The sequence below is a fragment of the Chamaea fasciata genome, unplaced genomic scaffold (genome assembly GCF_029207755.1).
Source record: "Chamaea fasciata isolate MVZ Bird 193981 ecotype frontalis unplaced genomic scaffold, bChaFas1.0.hap1 SCAF_4, whole genome shotgun sequence".
NCBI classification, from domain to species: domain Eukaryota; kingdom Metazoa; phylum Chordata; class Aves; order Passeriformes; family Sylviidae; genus Chamaea; species Chamaea fasciata.
The window spans coordinates 29,598,676-29,615,258 of NW_027094089.1; the positions used below are offsets into that span (position 1 = coordinate 29,598,676).

The 16,583-nt window shown below is 39.2% G+C and overlaps 1 protein-coding gene across 1 annotated transcript in view; it reads left to right on the forward strand.

Moving 5' to 3' along the window:
- The window catches only part of ZSWIM6 (zinc finger SWIM-type containing 6), a 108,041-nt gene that overhangs the window by 81,983 nt on the left and 9,475 nt on the right, over positions 1–16,583 (forward strand). Inside the window, exons 5-10 of the mRNA XM_066181190.1 lie at positions 2,749–2,928; positions 4,458–4,634; positions 4,929–5,075; positions 7,927–8,073; positions 10,258–10,518; positions 14,346–14,481. Coding sequence (XP_066037287.1) covers positions 2,749–2,928; positions 4,458–4,634; positions 4,929–5,075; positions 7,927–8,073; positions 10,258–10,518; positions 14,346–14,481 — 1,048 coding nt within the window. The remainder of the gene's footprint in view (positions 1–2,748; positions 2,929–4,457; positions 4,635–4,928; positions 5,076–7,926; positions 8,074–10,257; positions 10,519–14,345; positions 14,482–16,583) is intronic.

Here is a 16,583-nt window from a genome sequence, read left to right on the forward strand (position 1 = left end):
TCTGTGCAAGGAGCAGGGCAGGAATCAGTGAATTCAAATAGTCAGAATGCAGCAGATGTCAAGGGGGAGGGAAGGTGTTTAGGGAGCAAAGGTAGGAAGAAGTAAGAACAGGAAATGCACACACTTGGGGCAGGAAGGAAGAGAGGAGAGAAGGAAAAAACATCACACCAAAAAAACCCTAACTTCACTAAAACCCAAACTAACCAAAGACCCAGAAATCCAAATAGATTGAAGAGTGTAGGGTCATTGGCATTATGCATCCTTCTTCTAGGTGGTAGGCTTTGTAGCACTGCAGGAGCTCTTTCTATTCCCTTTTTGTCTTCTGGTGGAGGAGTTTTGTCTCACACTGTTCTTCCTGCAGGGAATCAGCAGCCATCAAAGCTGTTTGAGATCTCAGATGTGCATGCAGCTTTCTCTGAAGTCATAGTGAGCAGGGTGCAGTTGTGGGTTCTGTAGAAATTTTAAGTGGTTTGTGAGAGAGTTATTGGAAATACACTCATTCTTTACATGAAAATTGCCTGAGTTCCAGAGACAACTACAATTTCAGAGACTGCTAACAATGTAGTTAGCCTTGGCATGGTTTCCCGCATGAAACCACAGATGTTTTTAAAGAATTTTGGTACTTTGGGTTATCTTTGCCCTCTCCTGCCTCACAGATGTACCACGTGTGGTGGAGCTTCCTTAGGAAGCCGGTGATTTCTCTTGTCTCTTGTGGTGTTTCTCAGATGTGGGAAAAAAAAAAGGCTGTATTCTGTAGGGGCATGGTGCAACACAGTACTGTGTTCTGCCTTCATGGATGATTCTAATACTTATCAGATGGGTTTAAGGTCTTCCACTTTGCTTTTGCTTCAGTCTGAAAACACTGGAAATCTAGTTGCGAAGTATCACACTGATGGGTTGTTGGGGGTTTTGGCGGGAGGGTGGCAGTTTGGGTTTTGTTGGTTGGTTATTTGGTTTGTGATTTGTTTGATGTGATTTTTTTTGTTTGTTTTTGAGTCTTTTGGGTTGGTTTTTGTTGTTGTTTTGGGAGTGGTTTTTTTGGTTTTGGAGGTTTTTTTGTTTGTTTTGTTTGGGTTTTTTGTTGTTTTTTTGGGGGGTTGTTTTTATTTTGTTTGTTTGTTTGTTTTTGTTAGATGCTGAGAAGTACAGTGCAATGCCTTCAAGTGATACTTGATTTTGAAAATAAATAAGCAAGCCCACAACTGTTCTCCAAGGCTTTCCAATGTGCTACATCTTGTGTTTTGTTTTGCAGATGTCAAGAAATGTAGTCATTCTGTCTTGGGCAGTACTGAATCATTGATGCTTAATAATAAGAACCAGTTGTAATTTGACTCCTTCTGGAGAGTGAAGTATGCTGGCAAGTGTGTCTAAAGAAAATTATATGATTTGGTTTTAAGAGAAGTTTTTAAAAGTGGTATTGGCCTTATTCACCCCGCCATGGCACATTTCAGACACTTCCTGAACCCAGAACAGTTGCTGTACTTTATCTACTGGGCAGTAATAAACTGCTGCAGTTCAGTGTCTCTCTGGTGTTCTGAATAGTAGCATACCATATTGTGTTTTGGTTTTCAGATTTTTTTGATATGGCTTCCCCTAACACATTAGTCTTGAATAGCAGGAAACTTATCATTAAGAATCATGCTGTCTTTCCATTGGCTCCTGAGTTATTTTAGGAATGAATGTGATGTGATTCCGTGTGCCCTGGGTATCAATTTTGCTTTTTTAGTTGGCAAAAGAATTCCAGAATGTGAGACTTTTTTATCATAGAAGAACCAGCTGCATTTTTATTCTTTGGTTTTTTCCAGCCTGTCATGAACATTGTGTAGTCTAAGCATATTCTCTTGATCTCTATTAGTGTATGAGGCACATTCTTAATGAGCAAATGAAGTGTTGCTAAAACGTACTTTGAGATGTCTTCATGCTTCTGTCAAAGTTCAAGCTGGTGAAGGGACAGCTGATTCAGAGAAAAACCTTTCCATTTGAAAATTGCCGCTAGACACCCAGATGCTTTTATCCTCCTGTGCTATATAGTCTCAGGGAGCAGTTTCTGAAGTGGTGCTATGTGTGATGTGTCAGCACAAATAACCTTCCCTTAGAACTCCCTAAACAGAAACTTTAAAACAAATTTTCTAAAGTAAGCAAATTACCAAAGTAAAAATGTCTTACTCCTATCACACTGCACAAAACTAGTGTTTACTGGTTATCTGAGACCCAGATGTGTTTGGATATGAGTTACGTGAGTACTTCTGATGGGTTCTGAGTGTGAAAGTATATGTTTACAAAATGCCTGTCTTACTAATGTACTTCTTTGGTTCCTGTAATGTGAAGCTGAAAGATACATAGTTCTCATTAGCAGAAAACCACATTAACTTCTGATACAAGAATTGAGATGAAAAGCTTGGTTAATGTAACTTCTCTAATTTTATGTGAATTCTTTTTTGCCTTTGACTGATGTTCCTGTCTGATGAGCCGTACACTGGGAGCTCTGGATTTCTAGTACAAAAGCTCTACTAATGCCTTTTAATTGAGAAGGCTGGCTTGGTACCATCTTTCAGCTGCTTCAGGTGGGCCACACCAGCCCCAAGCGCCTTTGTCAGGAATTCGGTCTGTGTGGTGTTAAGCATAGCTGGGAAGCAAGCAGTGTAGCCTTTGAGTGGAGAAAAAGTATATGCTGTAGAAGTTTGCAATTAGTCATTGGCTGCTGCATTTTTAATAGAAAACATAATTTAGCAATTTTTTTAAAATCAGGTGCTCTGTGGATGTGTATAGTCTTAAATCCTCACTGCAAGTTGGAGCAGAAGTCCAGTTGGCTAAAACAGCTGAAAAAATGGAACAGTGTGGATGTTTGTCCCTGGGAAGATGGAAACCATGGAAATGAGCTGCCCAATTTAACCAATGCTTTGCCTCAGGGTGCAAATGCTAACCAAGGTGAGCCTAAACATATACACTGACTGTAACATATAATAAAACTTCTATCTTATACACTCTAGCCTTGCAGAATTCAGCACTCTTTCCTGGGACAAGTAACTTTCTAGCTGAGGACAGACCAGCCAATATCAATTGTACTAATACTATCTTTGCAGAAAAACAAATAGGTGGATTTTTTATTATACTGGGGCTGTAACATTTTCAGAGCAGGTATTTGTGCTTTGTTAGGTCTTCTAACTCTTCACTTGGTGCTTCTAAATATTGTTGCATGAAAATTGGAAGTCTTTGAAGTATGTCATGTGAAAGCCTGTTGTTTCTTTGCTTAACTATAATCTAGTATTCCTTCTGGTATTGGGATTTTATTTTGTTGGCAGTTACAAAACCTTGATAGCTGTATAAAGAGGGATCTGTTTAAACTACATTAAACTTCTGTGTGAGAAACTGAAGCATCTGTCTGTGGGATGTGCTCTGTGTGTGCTGTCTGCATTACTAGGTTTGTGGAGGGTGCAGCTGCAGTGCTGCCATCTTGGAGGAGGTGTCTTTTTGTACTTGATATCATGCTTTCTAATCTAAAATGTGATTATCAGATCTGAAAGAGGCTTTGTACAGTCCTCTCTGAACAAAGATGACTTCTAATAACTAGGCAAAGTGCAAGGTGTTTCTGCAGGTAAAACTGGTCATAATCCTCAAACCATCAGTAATAATACATATTGCATACAATTGCAATAAAGTTTAAATTTCTTGATAGGTGTCAGATCTGCTTTTAGTTTTCTGTTGTTTCTTTTTCTTGCAAGATCACCTGTGAAGGAGAAAACTTGGTTCATTGTTAAATTTCACGGCCAGCCAGGAACATAAGTTCTTTCAGCAAATGACCCCTTACAGAAGTATTTTTCTTGCTCATCTTGTTCAGACCAACCTGGGCAGGCTATTGATAACTCTGACATGGCTTCTGAACACTTATAGACGTAGTGCCATGTCACCAGAGAAATTTTGCCACGGGAAGATGTCCAGTGAGGATTATGTCACCCCCATGGCTTCAGGACCTCACTTTATTAATAGTATTTGTTTATGTTCATGACCAACAAAGGTATGCAAGTGCTCAAAGTTAGTGTCACTTCTCAGAAGGAAAAACTACTGATCTTTTATGCAATTTATTCCTCCTTCATTCTGATGACTGTGGATCTAAGGAGAGACAGTGGGGATGGTTGAGTGCCATATACTTTCTGGTTTGTACATGCTATTGAATAGCATGAACTCCAGCAGTTCTCTGTGCAAAGTCCTGTCTGCCATCAGCCATGCTGGTTTTTAGATCTCTCTCTGAACACGAAATGATTGGCACATTGTGTGAGTTCTTGGGTAATAATAGGATGTGAAATGTCATCTCCAGGCTGCTTGGTGGAGAGGCAGTAAGGCAGACTACCATTGGCTGGGGTTGGTGAATAGGCACAAGACAGGAATACTGTAAATGACTGATTCATGTATGGATGAGTAAAAGCTGATGCAGCTTTCTAAACCTGTGAAAATGACAGATTCATCGAACAGGCCACATCGGACAGTGTTTACTCGAGCCATTGAGGCTTGTGATCTGCACTGGCAGGACAGCCACTTACAGCACATTATCAGCAGTGACCTATACACCAACTACTGTTACCATGACGACACTGAAAACTTGCTCTTTGACTCTCAGGGGTGGCCCCTCTGGCATGGTAAGTGGCTAAACCGGAAAGATGTTTCCATGACTTGGTGCTTTGTTCATTTTCTATGGCATTATTTTGAGGGGGGTGGTGGTGGGGAGATGAGTGAAAAGCCTGGCAAAAAGAACAGAGACTCCCTTTAAATGTTGGCTCAGAAGTAGTCCTTTAAGTCTCTCTTGCATAGTTTTAAAAACAGAACGAAACAGAAGAAAATTGAACCAGAAAAGCCCTTTTGAGTAACCTAGCAAAACAGGCCATTGCATTTATGGAGGCATTGCTATTCTTCAGTTATTTTTTCTGTTTTAGAACATGTTCCTACAGCCTGCGCGAGGGTGGATGCATTACGATCTCATGGATACCCACGAGAAGCACTGAGGCTAGCAATAGCTATTGTTAATACACTAAGGAGGCAGCAGCAGAAACAGCTGGAAATGTTTCAGGCTCAGAAGAAAGGTAAATGTGGGGAAGAGGAGGGCAAAGGGCATGCAAATTTACAGTAACACCAGGAAATTCACACGAGGAAACTGGTTTTGAAACTAAAGTGAAAAGATGACTTTTAACTTTTCAGTCTGGATAGTGGTATTGTCACATTCTGGATGTCAGAGGTTTTCTCTAAACTGTGTTGTGAACTGTGCAGGGCTCTTATCAGCCTTCTCCAATATACATGGCATGATAATGCCTTTATTCCAATCAGAGGTTTTGGTTGTACAATGAAAACCCTCTTTACAGGTTTTTGAATAGAATTTGCATTTGGGATGTCAGGTATTTTTTTTTTTTTCTCTGGTCTATAATTTTGCTGAACTTTATATTTTGAGGTGTAAGCCTGAAGTGGAGGCTGACAATGAGGCAAAGTCTGAACTGCGAAAATTCATCAAGCAAATCTCTTAAAATGCTTAAAATTTCAGTTTCTCTGAATAGAGGGGGATTGAGTTTCTGCGTGGGTTTTTTTTGTTGTGTTTTGGTTTTGGGTGGGTTTTTTTGGTTGTTTGATTGTCTGAGATTTTTTTGGATTTGTTTGGTTTTCTTTAACACTGTTTTTTATAAAATGTTTTGTGGTATTCCACTGAGCACTACCACTGTTTTGTTTTTTTGAAGGGGTGTTCTCCTTCAGATATAGTATCTATGACACATGGTCCTTGCAACCCAAAATAGTTCTGCTCTGAACCTTTGTAGTATGAAGAGGCAGTGGAAGAAGGGGATGGCTTTGTAGTAGAAGAGTGCACATGGAAAAAACTGGAATTACTTTCTCAGCTGCTACACTAATCCTTTCATTCAAATTTTATTTTAGATCTTCTCTGTTATTCTACACATTCTAAACTGTGTGTATCCTCATGCATTGTAGTCAATAATACCAGCGTGAAGTCATGCATGTAAATTTTTCAAGTGTGCATTCAGATGTTTTCCCAGAAATGAGCATTTAGAAGAGAAGATATGTACCTAGCTAAAAAAAAAATTAGCTGCAGTTCCTGTGTGCCTCTGTATTTTTTTCTCCTGGAACCAAGGAGTAAGGGTTTTTTTGAACACTGTTATTAAGAAGGGAGTGCCTGTGTCAGTGTGTGTGTTCGTACTACTGTCAGGTGTGAGGAGTCTGTTGCAAGTGTGCTGGTTGTAATAGTGCTCCTTTTCATTTCCAGTTGCTAGTGCAGCATGTCGACATTCAGTACCTCTGTTAAATTCCTTTCCTTGTGAGCAATTTCTGTAGCTATCACCTAATATTCTATTATCGTTTAAAAAGAGTGTGTGAAATGTGATCCATCCTGCCCTGAAACAAAGTAGTTTGTTGTTTCTGTGTTGTCACTCACTGCTTTTTTTATTTTTTAATCTCATGGGGAATTTTTAAGACTCTTTTCATACTGTAAAGTGTGCTGGTCTTTAACCAGAGGCAAACTGCAGCTACAGCCCAGCCTTAGGCTTTCGTTCAGCAAACAAACACCACATGCTTCTGCTTAGCTTTTATTCATGTGACTGATCTGATGTCCATGGAGCCACTTTGTGGGATTTTAAGTTAAATGTCTCTAATGAGCTGATTGAAGCCTTTGGTTGGCATGACACAAGAGAAGCTCCTAAGTAGGCTTACATAAATAAATATAGAATATAAAGAATAAACAGAACAAAGTGAATCAGTAAGAAGTCACCCTAATGAATCCTTCTTGGTAATATTCCTTACTTCTGCCTATTGTCTTCAGTATCTGCTATTATTTAGAAATGCAGTGATTTACTTGGGTTTTTTCATATTACATACCAATGGATTCATTAAAAAATCTCTACCATCCTGACAGTGTGTCAGGGTTTCATTTTGTTGCCCCACACATTTAAATAGGAGGAAGCAGGACTTAAAAATTTAATGCACATGGTTACTCAGATATATAATGTTTTGTGAACAAGAGAGAGTGAAGGGAGGTGCGAGTTATTGTGTGACAGGCAGAGAAGCAGAGTTTTTAAAGTGTAGTCAATAATGCATCTGATCTCTCAGAGTTTACTTGTGTCTGTATGTCTAGGAGGAAAAAAGCTGGGAATGTCAAAGGGGAGTTGTTGCCATATGGTGTGGATTTGGGGAATTGCTAATACCTGTTACCACAATCATATTTCCTCCAATTCCACTTAACATTTTTTCTGTGTTCCAACTACGTAATGGGCCAGGGCTACAGAAAAATATTGATGAAGGTATTTGTGGTCTAAAATCTTAAAATGACCAGAAATACACTTGGTCCTATTAAAAGACAATTTTTTCTTATATACCTCATTTAAACATTTGATTACTTTTTTTTTGTTGTTTTTAAGTAACTGTCATCCTGAGTTTGGTGCAGAGAGAGAGCTGCTGAATAAGTTTATGAAATTGGAACATTTTAGAGTATTTTCATTTATTTCAGTTGCATTAGATTAACTTTAAAATATAAAAAAAGGGTACTGTGCCTTTTTGAGGAAATTTTTGTAAATATTTTACCAAAAAAGTCTTTGTTGCAATTCTTCAAGCAGACATTTTCAGAAGAGTTCTAGTAATATCAAGGAAGAGATTTCAAAAGACATTGCAACTGAAATTTTTGACCCATAATACACTTTGCTAGTGCTCAAAAACTTTGGCTTCCATTATTTCTCTTTTCCTATTCCTCATTTACATATTCACCAAGGGCAGTTTATTCACCCTGAAAGATACAGTTTTCTATTTCTATGCAGAAGCTACTGGAAATATTTTGTATTCTGTATTGAGGGCATTTTAAGCAATTTTACTTGTGTAATTGTTTTGATGGGCTAACATGAGCTCTCTTTCCCTCCTTCCCTCCTCTGTGTGTGTTTTTTGCCACAGACCTGCTCCACAGGGGAGTAACCTCAATAACGAATCTTGAGGGCTGGGTGGGACACCCTTTGGACCCCATTGGCACCCTTTTTGGTAGCCTGATGGAAGCCTGCAGGGTGGATGATGACAGCTTCCATGGATTCTCTGATTTCACCGGTAAGATGAAGCAACAGCAGCAGTCTGGTACATTTCTTCATTTACATTTCTGTCTTGCCTTTTTGAATCAGTTTCAAAGTCACTGTTTCCATAGTATAACAACTCAAGTTTGTGTACCTTAGGAAAACACAAGGGGGAGAAAACATTTAAACTAAGAAAGTGAGTAAAAGTTACCAGTTAATCATTCTTGAAGAAAATTCCATATTTCACGTTTGAAATAAAACCCAGTATGACTTCATAACGGCGGTCTTCTCCACATACATTGCACTGTCGTCTTTCTGAGAAATTGTAGGAAATCACAGGATCACAGAGTTGCTAAGCGTGGAAGGCAGCTCTGGGGATCATCTAGTCCACCTGGTCTGCTTGTGGCAGGATCACGTAGAGCAGAATGTTGCTCAGATCTGTGACCATTTGGGTTTTGAATAACTTCAAGAGTGAGGACTATACAACCTTCCAGGGCAACCTTCTGCAGTGTTCAACCACCCTCATAGTTAAAAAGTGTTTTCTTATGCTCAGATGGAATTTCCTGTATTTCAGTTTGTGCCCATTGCCTCTTGTCCTGTCACAGGATACCACTGAGAAGAGTCTGGCACTGTCTTCTTTACATTCTCCCATCAGATATTTATACATTTTGGTAAGATCCTCCTGAGCCCTCTCTTTTTCAGGCTAAATAATCCCACCTCTCTCACTCTCATTATATTGGAGATGCTGCAGTCCCTTATTCGTCTTTGTGTTCCCACACTGGATCTCCTACAGCATGCGCATATGCTGGGGAGCCCACAGCTGGACACAGCACTCCAGATGTGGGCTCAGTAGTGCTGAGCAGATGGGCAAGATCACCTCCCTCGACCTGCTGGCACCACTCCTAAGTACAGTCCTGGATGTTATTGGATTTCTTAGTTACAGTGTACATAGTAATCCAAAGCAATGTGAAAACACTTAAGATGCGTAACATACATAATCTGTAAATGGTAGGAGTTGCAAAGTAGTGTTGCTATATCGATACATAATTTAGGATAGGGATAGGATATGTACAGCCATTTCAATTTCAGTATTTGCTCCCCAGGATTTTAACTGATTAATTCTTTATTCTCAGTCTCTTTCCACCTTTGGGGTAACTTCTTAACACCACTAGTGTGGACAGAAACTGGATTCGTTACTTTACCTGAAGCTCTTTTATATTCACATCCACAATCTTCTTGGGGCTTTGCCTCAAAACTCCTTTTCGTCAATTAGATTTTCTTCAATAAACTTCTGCTCTCTTACCCACCAGTTGTGGAAAAACTTTCAATTAAAAAATTTGGAAATCGGGTTCTCTGCTGTTATTTAAAACCAAAACAACCCCATGAAATAAAAACAATGTGTGCTGAAAAGTAACTTCCTTTTGCACACGCATATGCAATCTTCCAAGTGCATTCAGCCTTTCCATTTGTTGTGGTTGCCCATCTCCTTACATCTGACAATTACAACTTTTTGTTCCCAAATTAGACTGTAAAATGCTACAAGCTGCAATAGCATTTTGTCATATGTTGTATCTGTGAAGTGCCAGATGTATTGGTAGCACTCTTTAAAAGAGTTTATGGCTTGGCCTGTGTGGAATTTGCTTGAAATTGTTACTAAAAGTAGGACTTCTAATGTTAACAATATGCATTTTTATCATAAACACAAGTGTAACAGATTAAAAGCCTGAAAAGAGTGCTAGCAAACAGAGCATATATTAAAAGTGTGGAATTCCGGGGCCTATTGCATTTGCACAATTCTAATAGCGTCAACTGACATCCACGTAGGTGTAAAAGCACTTTTCCTTTCCTCTCGCACTTCAGGGCTTTAAGGAAATACAGAAATGAGTAGGGAAGGAAACTGGAATGGATCTTGCACTTTTGACCTTATTAACAGAAAGCTAGAGGAACTGCCTTTTTTAAAATTGTGTAGTTTAAAAATGAAAACTTTTATTTTTACTTGAGTGGGTTATTTAAAACCGAATTCTTTTTGTGTATTTCTGCTATGTGGAATCAGACGATGTATTTTAGATTGGAGTGTTGTATTTTGAGACTAGCTAATAATTGAAATAATTTTAAAAAATTAATGCTAACAGTGGAAGCTTTTGTGTTTGTGGCATTGTAGGCAGATTATGGGTTAAAATGGTTTGCTGATGTGTTTTCCTTTCTGTGTCACCTCTTACAGAGAATCTGGGGCAATGCAAATCTCTGGAGTACCAGCACCTACCTGCACACAAGTTCTTAGAGGAAGGGGAATCTTACTTAACGCTGGCTGTGGAAGTAGCACTGATAGGGCTGGGACAGCAGCGAATAATGCCAGATGGCTTGTATGCACAAGAGAAGGTTTGTCGAAATGAGGAGCAGCTCATTTCTAAGCTACAGGAAATTGAATTGGATGATACTCTGGTGAAGATTTTTCGAAAACAAGCAGTCTTCCTATTAGAAGGTAGCTGAATATAGATGCTAAGTGCTTCTCTAAACTGTCTCCACTTACACAAGCACAGAGAACTAGTTTCCTTTGGAAACTGCCTTACATGCTTCAGATGGTTTTTTTGCTTAGAACTCCATGAAAGTTTTTATCAAGTCTCTTATGAAAATTGGCATACTTTAGATATCATATGACTGTATACATAAGCTGTATACTGACCTATAAACCTTTTGTTTTAATTTTGAAGTGAATACACTTCCTTCTTTACATTTGTTGCGTGTCATAATCTCAATAACCTGATTATACACTTGAAGCTAACTAATATGTAATACACTCATAAATTATCAACAGTTCCCAGATATCAGAATTGTAAGTATTCCTTGTATTCTGCAAAAGGAACTATACTGGCAGCTTTATAAATGTGTGAAGATTTTGGCCACAGTGCCCAAGTGAATTGCTCAGAAAATTCACATATAATTGCTGTGGCAGAAATGCAACATTTTTTTTTTGAAAATAGAGAAAACTACTTGCCTTTGAAGTTTATGTTATCGGTGGAAATTAAAATATTTGGTCAAATAGTGTGGCTTTGTGTCTGGTCTTGTGCCTAAGTTCTGATGATGACACACAGTTTGTGTTTTGGAATTAGACAGTGTTGAAATAAAATCTATACAAGTGCCTACTTTTGCCTTGACTTTTAAAAAGGCTTAACATATAGTACTTAAGCATTACATTCAGAGAGTGATGTTACAGGTTCCAAGGTTGTCTTTCTGTTTTTTGTTCTTGAATGGAAGAAAAAACTTCTGGGGAACAAATTAGCCAAAGGCATAGTCCAGGTTTTGAGTGCATGCACATGGCTTGAAGGGGAGTGTGGTACTGTCCTAGGTAAGTTGTGAAATTGTTACATAGCAGTCAGGTTTTGCTCTATTTTTGTGACACATTCGTTTTTTTAAACTTTGTCTTTTGTGGAAGAGGTACAATATGTTGCTTAGGGTTCCCAGCTCTAAGTCACTGGTTTTGCCTAGATTTGAAACTGAAGAGAAGCTGCAACACAGGGAAGATTTCCATCATGGTGTGTCCGTACTGGTGCTTTATGGCCTTTGCACAAGAAAAGCTACTGTCTAGCTCTGGCTATTAACATGCAGGATTCCTATGCATTAGAAAATCAGTTTGCTGCATCTGTTTACTAGTAAGGATGCTTTATTAGAAAAAGGCAGGATTTCTCTGACATACTCTCTGATAATTCAGTTTACTGCTTTAATCACTGAAATTCTTTTAATATTTTCTGAGAGTGGTAAAGAATTGATCATGGCAGGAAGTCTGCTAATAAGACTGCCAAAAAATTACCATTGTGAGCAATGTGCAGCAGTTGTCTTGCATTAGTGTGTGTGGTGAGAAATCTACTGCTTTCCCTGCAGCAGTTCCAGTTTACTCCATGTTAGGCAGAAACTGCAAGTTTACATGGAGGAAAAGCTGTCCAGTGATTTAAGATGCTAATCATACCAATTGTAAATTTTAGTCAAAGTTTGGTGGATACAATAAAGAAAACTTAATCCAATATTAAGCTGATTACTATGCTGTTAATGCAGATTAATGCATGCTGTGTGTAGCTACCATTTGAGCATGTGGGAAAGCACAACATAAAGACTGTTTTGCAAGGGCTGTTCTGATTTTTTGATTGACTGCTAAGTCAATGGCAGAATGTATTTTCATATAAATGCTTTGTCATGTATTCTTTGTGTCCTGGCCGAGTTTCTGACTGGACCACCAATTGGCAAATATACAAACAAATGGCTTCTTTCATTCAAGCAATGCCAGCTAGATTTGAAAGGCTTTCAACTTCATTTCAAATGATTATGAGACTCGCTGTCACCTAGTAAATCTTCCATTTAAATGACATTTCCTTTGCAATCAACCCTGGTCTTTAGAAATGCCCTCCTATGGAGTTCCGAATTTTTTCCTGCCTAGTGATCTCTATCCTTGCATTTTGGGCTAAGGCAGCAGTCAGAAAGGTTGCTGAAACAGAAGTGAACACACACAGCCATCCATCCATCCATCCATCCATCCATCCATCCATCCATCCATCCATCTATCCATCCATCCTGTCAGGTGGGATGGGTTGGAGTCATAGTAGAAGTAGTAGCAGCTTCTGGGACTGCTGGGTGCTATCTATGCAATAATTGTCCAGTAATATTTAATACAGGATTCTTATTCTGTATCTTGCAGCATTTAATGCTTGAACCTCTTGTCACTGAAGTCAGAAAACTGTTTGACACCATTTTCCTATTAACAGCAATAACAGTCTTAAGTGTGCAGGAAAAACATAGGAATAGGATTCATATGTGAACATTTGAAACTCAGCAAGTTAATAGTTGCATTTAAGATTGTTTTTGTTGTCTATCATGATGCTGCTGTTATCAAGTTGAAATCTACACTTTACTGAGAGAGGATAATCCATTGCCCCAATAATAGGGATAGTTTTAACATAAATGAAATAGATTTTTAAAATCATGTGGATATACTGGATTAACAGCCAGCTTTGGTGCACAGTCTGACCTCCTGTCTATCATCATAGAATTGTTCAGGTTGGAAAAGACTAATAATATGACTGAGTCCAGCCATTAAGCCAGCCACTGTGTTCACCACTAAACCATGTCCCTAAGTGACACATCCACACTTACTTTTAACACTGTCAATGACAGTGATTCCACCACTGGTGATTCCACCACTATTCCAATGCCTAACCACCCTTTCAGTTAAGAGGCTTTTCCTAATATCCAGTCTAAACCTTGCCTGGCACAATCTGAAGCCATTTCCATTCATCCTGCCTCTGATTGCCTGGGGCTTTTCAGGCAGGTGTAAATTATCATAAAGTCACCCCTGAGCCTCCTTTTCTCCAGGATAAACCCTCCCAGATCCCTCAGCTGCTCCTCACACGAGCAGCTCCACACCCTTCCCAGCTCCATTGCTCTTCTCTGGACTCACTCCAGCACCTCAGTGTCTTTTGTGTAGTGTGACCTCGAGGTGCGGCCTCACCACGGCCCAGCACAAGGGGACAATCCCTGCTCTGCTCCTGCTGGCCACACCATTGCTGATCCAGGCCAGGATGCCATTGGCCTTCTTGGCCACCTGGGCACACCATGGCTCATGTCAGCAGCACCCTGAGCTCCTTTTCCACTGAGCACCTTTCCAGTTACTCTGTCCCCAGCTTGTGGAGCTGCCTGTGGTTGTTGTGACCCAAGGGCAGGACCTGGGACTTGAGTCATGACCACATCCAGACCAAAAGGTTGCTTAAATGCCAGTGTAAGGTGAGATGTTTGAGTGATCCAGGCGCTGCTGTGGTGGTTGGTCATGTCATTTCAATTAAATATTTTTTTTCTACGGTCATCATTTCTTTTTTCCTGATGAATTTGTGATAAAGCAGTGACACACCAACAGGGTGCATGGGTATTGATGTGCATAATATAACTGTGTGGATGTGTGGATGCAGAGCTAGAATTATTATGACTTTCTACTTTTGCATACCAGGCTTGCTGAATGAGCCTCATGGCATACTGTAACTATTCTGTCATTTCTATAAGCACTGGGAGTGTGCTTAGTATTATACAATTTGCCGTCTGTCTTGTTTCCCTAAATAGTACATGGTATTTAGTATAACTGTAACACACTGCGTATATGTGATGTGTTACCTGTTTCACTGAAAATAGCAATGTAACTTCACCTTTTGTGCAGCAGGCTCTATCTGTGAATACCACTTCTAGTAGAAGGTGTACTGAATGCTTTTAAAGGTTCAGAAGTTGGGGTTTAGCAGTTTGTAAAGACTTACATTCTGTTCCTCTCTCCTGCAGGTGGACCATATAGTGGCTTAGGTGAAGTCATCCATCGAGAGAGTGTTCCAATGCACACATTTGCCAAGTATCTCTTCACCTCTCTCCTACCTCATGATGCTGAATTGGCATACAAAACTGCACTGAGAGCCATGCGGTACGTGTTCATGAGTTGTCTAAAAAGAGCACTAGTAATGGATGTGGAAAAGGGGGTAAAGTTTGGTAACCAAGACCTAGTCTCTTTTTCTAAAATATGCATTCTTCCATTTGAGGAGTCAAGGAGGTACTGTTTTGGTTCTGTCATCTATAAAAGTAAATGGTACTGTAGTAACTATATTATGATAATTTATAAATATCCAATTAGTCTTTCTGTAGACTTGTAAAACAGAATGTTCTATTTCAAACACTTCTAGAATCTTTTAAAGCCACTCTAGCACATGCATTCTCCCACCCATGTGGCTGTGTGTGTATGACGGTATTGGTAATGAAATAAGGAAAGGGGTATTTCACCACAAGTCTCAGGATTGTTTGCTGCTTAGTCTGCTCAGCAGGACAGTTTTTTTCACTTGCCTTCTTTATGAATTGACTCTCAACAATCTGAGCCTTTACATTGTTTAGTGCTTCATAACATCTCAGCCTCTTCTGGGTGAATGTTGGTATCTAAATGGAGCATGTCCGTTGATAACAAAATGTCTGGTTTCCATCCCATTTGTCTTCAGTAGTGAGGAAAAAGGTGTTTCTCAGGAAGTGTTCAGTGTGTGCTGTCTCTGTGTTAGGTCAGGTCAGATTGGTAATGTTATCTAAGAAAAGACTTCTGAATGAGTTTTCAAGGACTTAAATGATCAGTGGTAAAACTGCTGTCCACGTAGAATGCAGAGAAGGAGGTAGTCCCATCTGAATTGTCTGCTCACTCTCAAGAACCTAGTAGCTGATGGTTGACAAAGAACAGACACAACTGAATACTAAGGGCAGTCAAGTCTTAGTTTATAAAAAAGAAAAAATTTTGAGTTTTCCAGATCATTATCACCAAGCGTGATTGCACAGTGATTGAAGGACATCCTGTCCACGTGAAAGAGTATTTTGTTTCATCAAACATGTTGTGTCTGTATGGTTTGGAGGTGTTTATACTGGATCTACTCTCTCCGAAAAGCTAAATAAGAAGAAAATAATTCCTGTGTTGGAAGGACTAAATGGGAGGCCCTGCATAAGGACAAAATACAGCTGTCAGTTCAGGCCAAAGGTCTGCTTCGTCTGTTGCATATTTTCCTGCTTCCAAGAGTGTCTAGTGATGGATGTTATGGGAAGAGTCTGAAAAATGGGGAGAGTGACCTTGCATACTTACTGTTTACAATTAGCATTTTAGGAAATAGATTGAGAGGACAAAATTACATTACTGATGAACTATTGAGGGCATTCCAATGTATGATCAGAAAGCTGCCTGAGCCACTTAAGTTTGCTAGTCGTCTTTTATCTCAAGCTAAGTACATCAATAACTTACTATTTCAGAACAGGAAGATAGTACAAAATTTGGTACATAAGGGTCTTTTGGTTGGTTTTGGTTTGGTTTGGTTTTGTTTCTTTGGCTGGTTTGGTTGTGTTTGGTTTGGGTTTGGGTTTTTTGCAAGGGAAAAAAAAGTTGATTATTTTATAAGACATACTTGTGTCTTGTATTTACTTTCAGTTACTACCTCAAGTATTTTTCAAGAGGTAGTTGGTATGGATTTTTCTTCCTTAAACTAAACTATTGAAATGATCCTCCAAGACTGAAGTAGTCTTTCAGCAGCTTTCCCGACTGCCTGAGTGAACATGGAATCAATATGCAGTTTTGTTTGAACAAGGATTTGCCCAGAAAACCATCGTAACTGAAAACTTCTTTTTTGGAAGTTTCCTTTTTCAACTAGATAAACAAGCAAGACACTGAAAGATCCAAATGATGAAATACCGAGTTAGTCTTGGGTCACTCCAGCCCTCATTTGCTATAAAACTGTCATCTCAATCAAACATCTCAAGCTGTCAGCTGTTGTTAAATAGAACAGTGTAAGAAAGAATTGTCTTTTTGTTTCCATCTGGTAAAATCACAGGAGACATCAGTGCAATCAGGGGTGTTTTCCCTCCATTTTTCCATCACTTTATAAGACATAGCCCTAGACAGTAATTATTTTTGTTGTAGTTGGATATTTGGCACTCTTCAGAAATGTGGACTGCTGTCTTGAACTGCAGGGATGGCAGATCTAGACAGTTTCTATTCCATGTCTCTCT